Source organism: Sphaerodactylus townsendi, linkage group LG13 (assembly GCF_021028975.2).
Source record: "Sphaerodactylus townsendi isolate TG3544 linkage group LG13, MPM_Stown_v2.3, whole genome shotgun sequence".
Lineage (NCBI taxonomy): Eukaryota > Metazoa > Chordata > Lepidosauria > Squamata > Sphaerodactylidae > Sphaerodactylus > Sphaerodactylus townsendi.
Window position 1 is genome coordinate 39057593 of NC_059437.1, and position 15873 is coordinate 39073465.

A 15873-nucleotide genomic window follows, 5' to 3' on the forward strand; every position below is an offset into this window, starting at 1 on the left:
CCCCTGGAGAGAATGCGTCTGCATCTCCAGTGTGCTGCAGCCAATTATATCTCTCTTCTAGAATCCAAAACTGCTTTTTCTTCCCTCATAGATAACAGTTTTGCCTCCTGCATTAAGTTGGAAGGAAGGAGTTGCATCTTCCTGCCCTGATGGGTGTTTGGACAGAGCTTTTAATTAATGTTGAATTCCTTTGAGGTGATATCTACATGATCATATATTAAGGCATAGGCTCTGGCTCCCAGTTTAGCTCAAGCCCATTTAACAGAACTATAATAGACGGGGAGATTTCAAGTGGATCAGGCTGTGCAGCAAAATTCCCTCTGTTTTTCAAGTTAATTCTGCTTTTGCTTATATCAGGGACTGCTAGCTGATAGCTACCATGTTGGACTTAACTGCCAAACACATTCGTGTCTTTCTTTCCACCAATGTTGCCCACATGGATGGTATCAACTGGAATCATGAAATGCAAATAACTGCTAACAACTGTCAGCTCAAGACAGTCACGTTTAGCTGCCCACAGGCAGCCCCGCCAAGTACAGATATGGCTGAAAAAGAAGTTACCTACAGTTTTGCTCATAAGAAAAATGTTTGCAGTTTGTAAAGGATTGAGTTCTGCTCAATTTTTTATTTGTGCAGAAATGAACATGTGGAAATGATACTAGGACATGGAGAGCAAAGGGTATCTAGGGAGTGAAGGGGAGTAAGCACGCCTTCACGGGACTCATTGCAGGTAGCCAACTATATACTAAAGCAACCCAAAAGGAGCTGCTGTTTTGTCGAAGGCTTTCATGGCCGGATTCAACTGGTTGGGGTGGGTTTTCCAGGCTGTGTGGCCGTGGTCTGGTGGATCTTGTTCCTAACATTTCGCCTTCATCTGTGGCTGGTGTCTTCAGAGGTGTATCACAGAGGGAAGTCTGTTACACACTGTATCCAGTGAGAAAGGAATGTTTTAGTGGGGTATAAATTTTTCATGTCTCCAGGTGGGGAACCAATCAGTAAGTGTTTGGGTGGAACTTGCTATGCAAAGTTGTGGTTGATAGAATACTATTGCAGGTGGGGGTTTTCAGTCCAGGGAGCGATTCACATTAGCATTCCCTGCAGCAGCAATATTGGTGAATGCAGATCCTGTGTTTGGGTGGAAGTTCATGGACAATGGATTCCACCCGAACACAGGATCTGCATTCCCCAATATTGCTGCTGCAGGGAATGCTAATGTGAATCTCTCCCTGACTGAAAACCCCCACCTGCAATAGTATTCTATCAACCACAACTTTGCATAGCAAGTTCCACCCAAACACTTACTGATTGGTTTCCCACTCGGGGACATGAAAAATTTATACCCCACTAAAACATTCCCTTCTCACTGGACAGTGTGAAATAGACTTCCCCCTGCGATACACCTCTGAAGATGCCAGTCACAGATGCAGGCAAAACGTTAGGAACAAGATCCACCAGACCACGGCCACACAGCCCGGAAAACCCACCCCAACAAGCTGCTGTTTGTTGTTGTGTGCAGATGATCTGGAAATGACAGTCACTTTTTCTGCAGCCTTACTCAATTCTCTTCTCAGCTCCATCCCACACGTCTTTTGTCCATGCGAATTCCATGATCCCTTCTATGGGCAAAAGGGGCCCCTCGTTCCTCTTTGACCAGCTGGGAAGCTGGGAAGATCCAACCCAGTTTCACTGGTTCTTCAGGGAAAAGCAACTGAATATTGCATCATTCTGCACTGTAACTGTTGGAGAGGTTTTAATCATTTATAGTCCGTCTTTCTCACTCAGATTCAAAGCGGCTGCATGGTCTAAAATTGGTCTAACTGCAAATTGGTCTAACTGCAAATTGAATTGCAGTTAGAGAACACATAGAAAAACATACAAGTATGGTACTGGATGGGATGGTTGACTTTATTATTGTACGCTATAACGTTGTGAGCTGCCCTAAGGCAGTTGACAGGGAAGGGCAGCATGTGAATCAAATAAATAAATAAGGATTACAGGATTGGAGAACAATGCCGTGTATGAGGCACAAGAAACAATGTATTAAAATAAGATCAGAGAATGATGCTGTAGAACCAAAAAGATTTGGTGATATATCTTGTCTAGCACCAGTGTATGCTGAGTGTACACTTCACATGGAGAAGATCAAGGGTTCAATTGCTGGCATCTCTAGTTAGAAAGATATCAAAATCTGGAGAGCAGGGATAGTTTTATCTTGGAAAACCACAGTTGGTCAGAGTGAACTGAAGTTCCACCTCTGCATATTTCAGTTGTGTAGATTCATTGTCTATTCTAAATAACAATGGCTTGTTTACACATTGACTTATTTACCTCCTGGAGTCAGTTTTTGAACACAAAAATGACTGAAGAAGTGGGGGTAATTTTTCACTTTTGGAAGAGGTATTGTTTCCTGAAGTATGTATGTCAATTGCTTGTTTCCCCCACCAACTGTGACTTGTCCCATTTTTCCCCTCCCCTTCCCTGTTCCCTCGTTCCTTGGTTGTGGAGCAGCAAATCCTTGAAGTAAGTACAGAAGCTTTCACTGGATTTGAAGCGCATGTCCATTGGCTCCCATTTTGCATGCCTCACCTGTCGTGCTGTTCATGTCTCTGTAGCCTTTTTTAGTCACTGACTTCCTCATACGCCTTTTTCTCACCTGCTCTTCAAGAAGATTTGGGGACTTTGCATACATACTCTGACAAGATCTGCTTTCATTTTGTGGGTATCACATTAGAAACGTGACATATGTACATCAAATGTAATGCATTATTTATTTATCTATTTACTTCATGTATAGCCCTCTGTGAGGCCCCGCCTCCCTCTCCTCTCTCACTGTGGGTGGTGTACCCCCTTCAGCTGTGTTGGTCTCATGGCCTGTTTCCACCAACCCCAGAATGGGGCAAGAACCCTTGAGCTAAGCTCCATAGGTTCCTCCCCCCACCCTTGCTCTCATTCTCTCTCATGGCTCTTCCTTCTGCAGCACGCTACCATAAAATTACGAAATAGTGCACAAATTCATAGAAGATTAAAACCAAAGCCTCATCAAGGTACTAAAGTCACCGTATGTAAAAGATATGTCCAGTCTGATAACACACATAGGCCAGAGGTGGGATCCAGCAGGTTCTCACAGGTTCCCGAGAGTAGGTTACTAATTATTTGTGTGTCCTGAGAGGGGGTTACTAATTGGTGATTTTGCCATGTGATTTTTGCCTCAGTTACGCCCCTCCTCTCAGCAGTAGCGCGCAGAACTGGAAGCGGTCTATCAGGAGGTGCACCGGCATGTGGCATCCTGCACCTGCGTGCATTCATTTCCCTCCCAAGGACCGGTGCAGCAGCTGCGTCCATGCCACAGCCCCGCCCCGGAATGCCCCGCCCCGCAATGCCCGGCCACGCCCCCGTCGTGCCCTGCTGAGCCCCATTGGCACTACGCCACAGTTTGAATCCCACCACCATGGGAACCTGTTACTAAAATTTTTGGATCCCACCACTGACATAGGCCCTTTCCACACAAACCCCTGAAAACGTCTTGCAAACATTTTCAAAAAACCCTCAAAAACGCTTCATGGACATCATTTTGAGGTCATTTCATTTTTAAAAAACCCTGTTTGATTCATAGCTACAAATCTTCAAAGTCTTCCTCTGCGAATCTCTAGGGGCTGTACCTGTGTAAATACATTGACACAACCCCCCCTCCCAAATAATTTTTTTAAAAAACCTGGCAAATTCAGCGTGAGATGGCTAGCGCAAGATCAGAGAATGGCTCCAACAAGAAGTCTGGGGACTGTGGAGAGGCGTGAGGAACATTTTAAAGAGATCACACAGCAAGTGAAAATGTTTTCAAAAAAATAATTGCTAGGGAACAGCAGGCAAATAAAATATTTTCAGCCAGGAAATAAATCGTTTTGGGCTAAAAAACATATGGAACTCCATGGAGGAAATGTTTTATTTCCTGCCTCAAAACATATTATTTGGTTTATGCAGAAAGGGCTGTAGACCACTATAACCAGATGCATTTCAGCCCCAAGGCCTTGCTCGTTTCAGAAATGTTATACCCGCGTGCAAGGATAAATATTCAGTTATTTGTCAAGTCAGAGGAGATTGGGGAAGGCCTTAGGGCTGAAGCACGTTTGGTTATAGTGGTTTATTTGTGTTACCAAACTGTATCTATATTTTTAGATATGGGGGCTCCAGTACTTTGATGAGGCTTCAGTTTTTAATCTTCTATGAATTTGCGCACACAATAAAGAAATTACTATTTTGGTATAGTATGATAGGTCAACATTTTTGGTTCCTGGTTTTTGAGGGTTTGGTTTGGTTCCTTTCTTTCTTGATTGAGGCAACCTGTTGGGAAACAGGATTAGACGGACCTTAATCACATCTAGCAAGGCAATTATGTTTTACATATGCGCAAACAGAGTTTCCCCGGTTCCCTCCATTTGCTTAAAAAGTTCAGTGTGGAAATAGTCAACTTGTGCGTTGAACAACCTTTGAATTCTGATCTGTGATAAGGTGATCCTTTAGCAGGCTGAAAGAGGGGCAGGGCGGTCCTTTCTCGGGTTTATCTCTTGGGAATTCCAGATAACAGTGGTCTGACTTCTCCACTCCTTCCCTCCTTCTCCTTTGCCTGGCAACACACATTCCAGCTCTCTAGAGTTTCCTCCCACTCCTCCACAGGCAAGTTTCTTTGACTCTCTCCCTGCGTTCCAAGTCTTGCCAGCTTCTGCGTTCAGGTGCAGGTTCTCGTAAATTTGTCTCCATCTTTCTCTGTAACTGGAAATTTATCTTCTGTTTGAGAAGTCTCGAGTGTTGCTTAGTTGGGGGTTCCTTTTCCTCTGTCCTTTTCTCCCCCCCCCCCCCCCCCCAGATCAAGATGCTTACAGATAGAAAGCATGAGTTAGAGCGTCGCCTCAGTGCCATGATGGAGGAAAATAATCTCCTTCAGGGAACAGTGGAGGAGCTTCAAGACCGAGTGTTAATCTTAGAACGACAAAGCCATGAGAAGGACGTGCAGGTAAGGAGAAAAGAAATTCAGTAGGGGCAAAAGGGGCTTGGTGGGGGGAAGAAGGGGATGAAAGCGGAGCTATTAAATTTCCAAAAGCAAAGCTATTAAATTGCCATTTCAAAGACAAGAAAATATGGAGTTTCAACTATTTGCACTGTGGGTCTTTTTGGAGCAGTGTGGTATCCTCAGTCTTAAGAGTATGATTTAAAAATGTAAACCTAGAAATATAAACTGCATATCTGTCACATGTGAGTTACTTTTGTTAGGTTTCTTGTAGTTTGCTGGTGGGCGTTCAAGCTCCACTTGGGTTGTGGGAACCCAAAGCACGTATTTAATGCATTTTGGTTATAAAGGACAATTGATTTGTTTCAGGATATTAAAACAAATTCATAAAAGACTGGGTATTCAAAATGATTTACTTAACCTAACAATTCAGTATAATGATGCGCTTATTTAGGTATTTATATACACTCAGATAACAGCTTCCACTCAAAATCTGAATCCTTATTTGTGTGCACACATAGAATGTGTTCCTGGGAGGCCTGGGATTTCACAATGAGGTCAGTGATAGAAGCAAGCCTGCCTGAAAGATCGGTTGCTTGTCACTTAATCTCCCCATTTTACATGCAGCCACACGGTGGGTTTGAGCTGTAGGTCGTTCACTCTTTGCCATCAGTATTAAGGTGGAGCAGCATGAGCAGGCCCTGACCTAGATAGCCCAAGCTAGCCCAATCTTGTCAGATCTCGGAAGCTAAGCAGGGTTGGCTCTGGCTACTATTTGGATGAGAGAAATACTAGGGTTGCAATGCAGAGCCCACAGGAACAAAAAGGTATGGAACCCTGCTGTAGACAATGTAGAAAGTTAAATCACAAGGGATAAGATAATGCAGTAAACATCCCGTGGTGTTAACATCCTATTCCATTACTGTATTTACTCAAAAGGAGGATGACCCTAAATGTGAGATGATCCCCTCAAAAAAAGTTATGCACAATTTTTTAAATCACTGGGCACACCTGTAACTTATATGCAAATGTCAGATGAGCCTCTCTTTTTTGATGGCATATCTGGGGGGAAAGCTAGTTATCAGTTTGAGTAAATATCATATAAAGGTGCCTTCCTGAACTGTTCAACTACAGTTCTTTTTCTGAACATGTCCTCCTGAACATTTCTGTTTTGCATATTTGTGGAATGGTAGGAGTATGGGGGCCTTCCTGATTTTCTCAGGCAGGCCTTTCCACGTGGTATGAGCTTCCACTGAGAGCACCCATGAACTCATTTTACCCATTTGCATAGTGCCATCTTCGGAAGGCTTTGCTCAGATGAGCAAAGTTGTCATGGCAGAGCATAGCAGGACAAGCGGTCCTGCAAGTATGTTGGTCCAAAGCCATAAGCTATTTGTAGTTGATAGACTGAACTTTCCCTAGAAACTAAAATGACCAAATTTGAGGTTATTGTACTTTGGTCACATTGTGGGAAGACCAGAGTCACTAGAAAACACAATAATGCTAGGAAAAATTGAAGGCAACATGAAAAGAAGACCCAACATGAAATGGATTGCCTCTATAAATGAAGCTACAATCTGAGCAAGGCTGTTAATTATACGATATTTTAGAGGACACTGATTCATAGGGTTGCCATAAGTCAGACGTGCACAGGTGATCCACGCGATGCGCCCACCGGGTGAAGGGGGGAGCTTGTGATACCTCTAAATTTAGCCGAGGTGGAGCCCAGGGGCGGAGTCCAAGGGGCATTCTGGGGCGGGGCCTGTGAGACAATGCTGTAGCAGGGGTGCAGGGTGCGCGCCGTCCCGGGTGCAGTTTCCCCTTGCTCCACCTCTGCAGGTGATAACCAGTATCAAACCGAACATTAGTAATTGATTGGTTCCCAGCAAATGGACTATCTGCAGGTTTCAGAGTAAACTTTCAAGAGTCAAAGCTCCCTTCATAAGATATGAGTTGAAATGGAGATCTCCAAGGCCTCATGTCCCAGTCAAAAATTGTGAGAGGTGTTACAAAGAAGGAACCCAGAACGCAGGGGCACAATGGGCATTGTAACCATCTTGCTTAGAGCAGAGGGGAAATTTCTTGGGGGCAAAAAATGAGCTGCTGTGGTGAGATCAGAATCCTATTTCCCTATTCAGCTATGAGGGGTTCCATTGTTCTGACCCGCCAGGATTGAATAGGAAAATTGTTGGTCTCTAAGGCCCCTTCCACACAGGCAGAATAATGCACTTTCAATCCACATTCCCGGGGTGGGGCCAACTGGTGGAGCCAACTAATGTTGTGTGCCTGGGAATGGTGACGGCTGGGAAGGTGGACCTTTTAGTGGTTCAAGTCCATTTAACCCTGTGGAGAGCTTTTCTGCAGCATTTTTCTTCTTTTTCTTCCTCCTCAGTCCCCACACTACCAGAAAGCCCTGTGGAGCCATCGTGGTAGCAGCACCGTCCCTGGCCAGCTCAGCCTGTAGACTGGGCTGCCCATTTCTTGTCGTGATAGGACATAGAGCAGGAGTCAGCCCAATTTTAAATTATTAAAGCAAAACAGTTTTCTCTAGCAGGAGACTATTTGGGAACGCTTACCTTGCCAGATGTGCAAGATGGCTTTTAGTAGGGACAGGCACATTCTTTATTATATTTTTGTTGCACTTTTCAGTTTTAAAATTCATCCCAAAGTGGCTGACAGTAATTAAAGTTCCAAACACCCTTCTGGTGTCAGGTGCTGTACTTAAATGAAAAAAAAAAAAGACTCGACTAAAAAGAGGAGGGAAGGCACACAAAGCGGTATAGGGAAAAGATGGAGGGGGAACGGTCAAAGGACCAGGGTATAGGAGTGAGTTATCTTCCTTTACTGACCTGGAAGTGGTGGAAGTTTCTTGGTGGGGTCTGGACATCTCCCTGAATTACAGCTGCTCTACAGTGTCCAGTTCTCCTGGAGGAAATGGCAGGTTTTGGAGGACAGGCTCTCTGACATCACATCCTCAATTAGTTTCCTGCCCTTCTTCAACCCCATTCTCCCCATTCTCCATGCCCAGATCTCCAGGAAATTTTCAAATCTTAAGTTTCCAGTCCTGTATGAGGGATGCAACAGGCCTTGGTCCTCTTGCTTGTAATAAGGATCAGAGCACCCATCCTCCTTGCCTTTGCAGTCGACGGGCTGGTTTCCAAAAGCTTGTACATCACTTCATTTCTCTAATTCAGTGACTGGTTATGTGAACTGTCCTGATAAAAAGCGTTGCCCAGATGATCACATGGAAGTTTCCACATGTGGGTTTAATAAGGGATGACCTGTTCACACATCGCTTGGTTTGTTAGGGGTCACAAAATATTAGACGTGGGTGTGTAGACTTGAATAGGCAGGTGGTTTCCACAAGCAGAGTTTCCATGTGAATCTAGGTGTGCAGCCTCAATTCATCAAGAACCGCAGCTGGCAATGTAGAGATAATGCTCCCCACCAGACACTGCGTGTTAATCCATTCTTAAGGATTTAATTATAGCTCTGAGCGTGTACAAATGAAATTGTTCCTGCAGTGTGCCTTGCCTCCCATTTGCTGCATATCAATCCAGCCCACTACTTCCTTGGAAACTGATAAAAGTCCTCGCTGCGTTCTCTTTGCCAGCTTCTGGTGGCTGCATTCTCTTTGCCAACTTCTGCTGTTTGCTCAAGATAGCACATTCATTCCCCCCTCCCTCCCCAGCACACAATTTACCGATAGTTTTCTATTCTGTTAGATGCAATTAATAACTGCTTTGGGCTTTTTGATAACAGGATATCAGCGTGTTGTCTACACTGCAAGCTTATATTGGTTTTATACCAGTTCAGTGTCAGGTCTTCCCACAAGGAATCCTGGAAACTGTAATCTGGCAAAGATGCTCAGAGTTTTCATTTAGAGGTCCCTTAGCCCTTCCCATGCTATGGTTGGGTTCCTTGGGAGAAGGAATTACTGTCAGACCAAATTATCCATAGTTGCTTTCAGAACTGTAGGTGCCGGGTATAAACCTCATTTGTAGACTACTTCTTGCTACCAGCATTTGCTTAATGCTAGGCATGCTACTGTACAAATCAAGGGAGTGTCGTAGACACCGTTGCTTCTTAGTGAAGCGGTATGACTTTTAGGTTACACTGAGCAATCAGTACTACTTCCTTTTGTGGAAGGGAGCAATGTAATCATCAGTTGCATTTCCCAACCTCTCGTTTTTGTTTGTTTGTTTTTTGGTGTTTGTCTAATAATTTCCGATGACAGTTGCATCAGAGCCAGACGGAACTCCAGGAGGTGAGACTGTCTTATCGGCAGCTGCAGATGAAAGTGGAGGAGCTCAGTGAGGAAAGAAGCCTCCAACATTTCAACTCGACCAGCACATCCTTGCTGTCAGAGATTGAACAAAGCATGGAGGCTGAGGAGCTGGAGCAAGAGAGAGAACAGGTATCAAAACTCTGGGCTCTAATCTACAGATTAAGCATAGGTGTCAAACTCGCGGCCCTCCAGATGTTATGGACTACAGTTCCCATCATCCCCTGCCAGAATCATGCTGGCAGGGGATGATGGGAACTGTAGTCCATGACATCTGGAGGGCCGCGAGTTTGACACCTGTGGATTAGAGGGTGTAGAATAGCAAATGTGAATTAACTCCTTAAGAACTCTGCTATGCACACTTTTTACACTAAATATTCTCCAAATAAAACATTTGCTGCCAAATATTAAAGAGCTAAGCTTGACATTCTATGACATTTGATTTCAGTATATTCTGTTTGACAGTATTTGATGGCGGGTATGCAGTAATTTAGCATTGATAATATGCTATGACATTTGATAGTAATGGGTGGCTGGTTTGTAGTAGCTTTTAGTATAATAGAATTGACGTGCAATAGAAGTGAACAATATTTGGAAGGGGTGGCTTATAAGACTCCATAGTTAATGCCAGTGAAAATAACCAAGAATTGCTAATAAATCTAGAGCACTCAGATTTCCTATTTTTGAAGTAAAATTTTGTATTTGAAATGTGATTAGTAAAACAGAAATTGTGCCAGATGTAGAATATTGGCTGAGAGATTAATTTCAACCTGATGGTTAAGCCATCCACTTTAGAGACTGGAACTTCAGTAAAGACCAGAAGGTGAAAGTAATGTCTCTCCTACGCCGCTGCCTTCTGCCCACTATTTATTTCTGTTCTCTAAAGAGCTGCACAACAGACAATCGGTAAACAGGTTAATAAGCTCCCTTGGTCACCACAAGCATTTCTGTGGCACGAAAAGCTGCATTTGATAAATTCTGACATTCAATTTGATAAATTTTTAATGTGTTATATTACTTATTTATTTCAACTTGAAGCAGTCCATGTTCCTGGGGAACAAGGAGCGCCAGAGCAAATTTTTCAACAATTGTTCACTTGCAAGAAAATTCATGGGCTGTTCTCCTGGAGAGTCTCAATATCAAATAGGTTCTGTGTGCACACATTTTTGTATTCCATTCCTGGTGTCATGGATACTCTGCACTAAAGTAAAAATAAAGAACTCTGACGGTAAAATCAGATTTGTAATAAGAAAACCTGAGTTTTGCTCTTTGTATCAGTTATACAAACTATAATCATTTATCTTGGTCATTTTTGCAGTTTTAAAACCTTGTCTTTTTTACTATTTAAAGTAATATTTTCAGTGTTACTGATTAAGAACTATAAAGAACAGTGTGGGGCGCAAATCTGATCACTGGAAACTGGAAATCCTAGGCTGCTGTCTCTTCGAACCAGTGTGATGTACTGGTTAGGAGTAGTAAATTCTAATCTGGAGAACCAGGTTTGATTCCCCACTCCTCCACATGAGTGACAGATTCTTATCTGGTGAACCAGATTTGTTTCCCCACTCCTATGTTCCTGCTGGGTGACCTTGACCTAGTCTCAGTTTGTTCAGAACCCAGTCAGCCCCACCTACCTCACAAGGTGTCTGTTGAGAGGAGAGGAAGCAAAGGGAATTAATAAGCTGCCTTGAGTTTCGTTACAGGAGAGAAAGGCAGGGGGAGTATACATCCAAACCCTTCTTCTTTGAGATTTCAACAGGAATTGCTCATGTATCCAAATATACCTCCAAAACCAGAAGGGCCACAAATATGATTTTTTTAGAAAGAGAGTGAGACTCCTGAGATTCTTAAGAAGCTGTCTTCTACATTCTGTAGCCTTTCTGCACTTTGTGTAGCTCCCCAGCGTTGCAAAAATCACCCTACCAGCATAGTTTGGGGTTGGGAAAATGGCTCAAAGGACCGAAACTGAAGCCCTTTCCCCCTGCTCTGTAGTCCCAATCTGAATTAGGGCCCCACATCCTTGGGAAAGGAGCTTCCAGCAGCATATGATTGATGGCATGAGAGTTTGGTTGAGGAAACGCAGATCCAGTTCTCAGAAAATACCTCCTTTATGCTTTAGTTGAAGAGCACACGCTTGCCTACATATAAGAAGAAGAAGAGTTTGAATTTATACAGCTGCCCTTTCTCTTCTGTGAGGAGACTCAAAGGGGCTTACAATCTCCTTTCCCTTCTCCCGCCCAACAAACACCCTGTGAGGTGGGTGGGGCTCAGAGAGTTCCGCAAAGCTGTGAGTAGCCCAAGGTCTCCCAGCTGGTGTGTGTTGGAGTGCACAGGCTAATCTAGTTCCCCAGATAAGCCTCCACAGCTCAAGTGGCAGAGCAGGGAATCAAACCTGGTTCTCCAGTGCACCTGCTCTTAACCACTACGCCACTGCTGCTCCTATAGGGACGAATCCAAGTCTTTTCCAGTTAAAAGACTTTCATATCAGAGCCAGAAGGCAGCTTCATGTCCTGATGCTCCTGGCTGATGCAATGTTCACTTCTCCATTTTTTGAACTGTTGAATCATTTTCTAAAAACAAGGCACATTGAGATGACCACAGAGTAGCCTGGATTCTCTCTTTGCAGCTGAGGCTCCAGCTTTGGGAAGCTTACTGTCAAGTCAGGTACTTGTGCACACACCTCAGAGGGAATGACAGTGCAGATTCTGCAGTCTCAACAGACTCATCCATGGATGAATCCTCAGAAACCTCATCCGCCAAAGACGTGCCAGCTGGCAGTCTACGCACTGCTCTCAGTGAGCTGAAGCGACTGATACAAAGTGTTACAGATGGCACAGACTCCCCGGTAAGTTAAATTTTGAGGGGCGCTTGCCAGATTTCCTGTCTTTATTCCATTCAACAAGCCTTTATTTAAAACAACTTCTTGCCCACTAGGGAGACCATTCCTCCTCCCCTTTTCTTAAGTCTCTGGTCAGCAGCTAACTTTTTAGAGGGGCTATACTGCCATATTTTGAAGTGAGAAGGAATTGTAGAGCCAACAGTTTTGACAGGTCCAAGACGAGATTCATGCAAAGGGCTCTCTATCTCCCATTTTCCCAGTTAATAGCAACAGAGGCCTTGGCAGAACTATTCCCTAGTGTATTTTATCTGTGTTATGACTTGGTTGGGATGGTGAGGAATTCAGGCACATGACATGGGGAGAGCTGTGTGTTCCTAGAGGCTCTGGGAAAGATGGAGTCCTTTGCCCAAGACTATGCTTGCATGAAGGCAAGTGGCTTACAGTGGATCCTATGCAGACCTGACGTCTGTGGGCTTAGACTGGAGTGACTATGAATAGGATTGTATCACTATATTCTTAGAATGTGCAATCAGATAGAATGCCCTGGGGAGTCAGATTGAACCCTGGGATGTCAGTTGACTATTGCAACTAATCTTAAGCCATTACAGTAAGTTCCTGCCATGCTTGAGATCAGTATGTTGTCGTTGTTATTTCAATTTATTCCTCACCCTTTACAATAGTCTCAGGGCAGGTTACAATTAAAAGCTTAATGTTACAAGGTACCACAGGGAATTCATGGAATTGGACAGTTGCTGATTGTATGCGTTTGCAGGGTGAAATCTTTAGAAGGTTTTGCTCAGATGAGCACAGCTGTCACAGTGGAACATAACAGGAGAGGCAATCCTGCTGCTACATGGATCCAGAGTTATAAAGGGCTCTGCTGGTGATTGCTAGAACGTTGAGTTTAACCTGATAATTGATTGGTAACCAATGGAATGTCTACTGAATGGGAAGCAGATCCCACACTAAAGACCACTGGTCCCCAACAGGGACCCTCTGAGTCCTGCCCATAAGGAGTGATTTAAACCAACCCAAAACACACGACCATTAATTCCTACTTCTACCTCCCTAATTGCAAACGGGTGTAGCAAATTTCATAGGGAGCCCTAGGTGCCTTGTAGGAACCCCTCCTGAGACATTCTGGGTATCCCAAAGGAGCCCATCAGGATGCACTGTGGTTGCCATGGTGTCTGCAGCCTGTAAGCTGGGCCTTGAAGACATGGACCTCTTCTGAGACTAAGGATGGCCTTCTCAAGACTGGGCTGAGGCACTGCCATCGCTATGGCAACTGCAGTGTTCCAGCCTGGCTATCTCATGGGAAGACCCTTCTCGACCTCTCTGTGAAGCTGACTGGGATGCTGGCCTCAGTGACTGCAGCTTGAAAAGCACAGGTGCAGACCAGAAGAAGGCAGTTTTGGGTTTGAAGGGCAGGGCGGATCCCCAAGCCCAGTGTGAAGAATATATTCTTGCAGAGAATGCCAGCCGCAGCACCTCCTAAAGCAGGTGGATTGCTTCAGAGGAACAAGCAGATTAGTTTTCTCCTAGTTAGTGGAAAAAAGAGGAGCCTGCAGAGAAAGATGATACAGGAAGTGAACCACACAGCTGCTGCTGCTGCCGCCTGTGGCTTTTGCAAGAGTGCTGCTGTTTGTCATATGTATAAATAAATAAATAGCAATATTGCTGTATGTTTGAGTATTAAAATGAAAATAAAATAGTTCAGCGTATGAGTTTCCGGCATTTTAAGTTGGGAAGAGGGAAAGTAGCATGGCATTGCTTTGTAATCTGGTCCTCGACAGGTTAACGGTCCCAAAAGAGGGTGGCAAATCCGCTCGTGGGAGCAGCACATGGCTGCGCTGGTGGATTTGCCCTCCCTGGGTAACTGCACCAGTGTGCAGCCACCACTGCTCCTCCCCGGCACTGGGACACCACGTTGAACTCTGCGCCACCATCCCAGGGCATGTGCCGCCATCGACATAGCAGGGATGGGCTGGGAGCTTGGCCTCCTGGCCTTTGGCAACATTATGCCAGCAGTCTGGGCCTCGGATTTACACTGCCAAAAAAGTGGCAAAAGTCAATTCAGCCCAGTGGGGCTTTCTCAGCGGCAGGGAGGCTTTTTTTATTGTTCAAGCCTCCCTATCCTGCCAATGGGAGTGGTGGGATGGTGCCGCATCAGTGCCACAGCCTGCCACCGCCAAGTTTGGATGGGGCTGTAAGTCTACAAGTGGGTCTCACTCCAGAAAATCTTTGAGAATCACAGCTTAGTCCTCCTTCTCCTTTGACTGTAAGTCCAAATAATTGCATAATTCACATAAACCTTTTGTTAACTGTCTCCCTCCCCACCACTGTTGAATTTTACATTGTAAGCTCTTTAGGGCAAAGGCCTGCCTCCTGTTGCTTATGTTACTCTCTGGAGTGCAGCATATAACAGTGATGCTATATAGATAATGCTTCCTTGAAAAGCATCCTGTGCTATAATTAAAAAACAGTGTTAATTATGTATTCTGTTCACCCTGAGTGATAGTTGAACAAGTTTATTTCTCTTCTACTGCCAGAGCTCTCGGAGAAGTGACGATGATGCCTTAGAAGAACAGATCAAGCAGACGAGTGAGGACTCAAGAGTCCTGAGGGAGCTAATGGAAGGCGAGCGGGGGAAACTGAGGCAGAGCCTGGAAGAGCTGCAGCAACTCCACAGCCAGGTAAGTACTGCCCTACCTGTGATTGTTTCAATGCATTTGAATATTGTGTGGATTTTATTTGCTTAATGGATTTAATTAATAATTTACATCCTCCACTAACTCCTCAGACTCAATTTTTAAAAAATGCCTGTCATTTTAAAACACGGAATTAAGGACATTCAGAATTAAAAAGTTGTTTTAGCCAAATTTGCCAAAACAGATACTATCTGCTCATCTGTTCTTCGACTGGCCAGGTTCACCCCTCTTCATCCATAATGGCTGAGTACTTTCAATGAGCTGGAGCCAGGAGACAGAGGGAGGCAGGGAGGCATAAATTCTACACTCCTGCTCCCAGATTTGCTCAGAATTGTGCTTCTGTGCTGTTCCCTTCCCCCGTGTTCAGAGAAACCGATTGTTCTCCATGTGTGGGAGTGTTTTTTTCATTCAGTCCAGTGTTTTTGAAAACTGTTTTTCAACCTGTTCCCTTCTCTTCCTTCCATCCCCCCACCCCCCATCTTCATTCCTCCTGGATTCTTTTAGATGGCCTGTTTTGATAATGAATCCTTTAAGGAACAAAAACAAACGAATACAGTTGAGCTGCTGCTCACTGCCTTGAGCCTTCAGGAAGGGACAGAAGTGTTTTTTTAAAAAAAATAACAAGAAAAAAGAACAAACTAGCATGCTTGGTCCTTGGATCTGTATGACAACATTGGATTTCTCCTGTGAATAGTGTATTTGAATGAGACTTCCCGGGTCCTCTGCATTCTGTAATTCTGACACAGTTTCCAGATAGCTATAGGAATCATCACAAGCTTACTGGAGACCTCAACCATATGAAAGTCACAGGCTGATTCTTACATTATTAGAATGGCTTAAAACCATTTGGTGGCAATATTTGAAGGGCTTGTGTATGTTTTCGCATTGTTGCATGTGACCTTTAAAAATGCATGGTTTGTACTGCGAAGACTGACTTCTTATTTAAACAGAACATGCAGGATGTACAGTGCAGTCCATGTGGGGGGGGGGGGCAGTTCCATGGCGGCTGGGGATGGCGCCACCGTGGCGCAGCTGC

At 44.4% G+C, this 15873-nt stretch overlaps 1 protein-coding gene across 5 annotated transcripts in view; it reads left to right on the plus strand.

The window, feature by feature from the left end:
• The window catches only part of BICDL1 (BICD family like cargo adaptor 1), a 69232-nt gene that overhangs the window by 36471 nt on the left and 16888 nt on the right, over window positions 1-15873 (plus strand). For 3 of the 5 annotated variants that reach the window (XR_007246065.1, XM_048514892.1, XM_048514895.1), the window contains exons 4-8: window positions 2509-2520; window positions 4862-5008; window positions 9240-9419; window positions 11914-12132; window positions 14679-14822. Coding sequence is in view for 4 of the 5 variants with exons in the window: in XM_048514892.1 (XP_048370849.1) it covers window positions 2509-2520; window positions 4862-5008; window positions 9240-9419; window positions 11914-12132; window positions 14679-14822 (702 nt within the window). In the remaining variant the exon portion in view is untranslated. The remainder of the gene's footprint in view (window positions 1-2508; window positions 2521-4861; window positions 5009-9239; window positions 9420-11913; window positions 12133-14678; window positions 14823-15873) is intronic. The other 2 variants (XM_048514894.1, XM_048514893.1) reach the window with 2 other exon arrangements.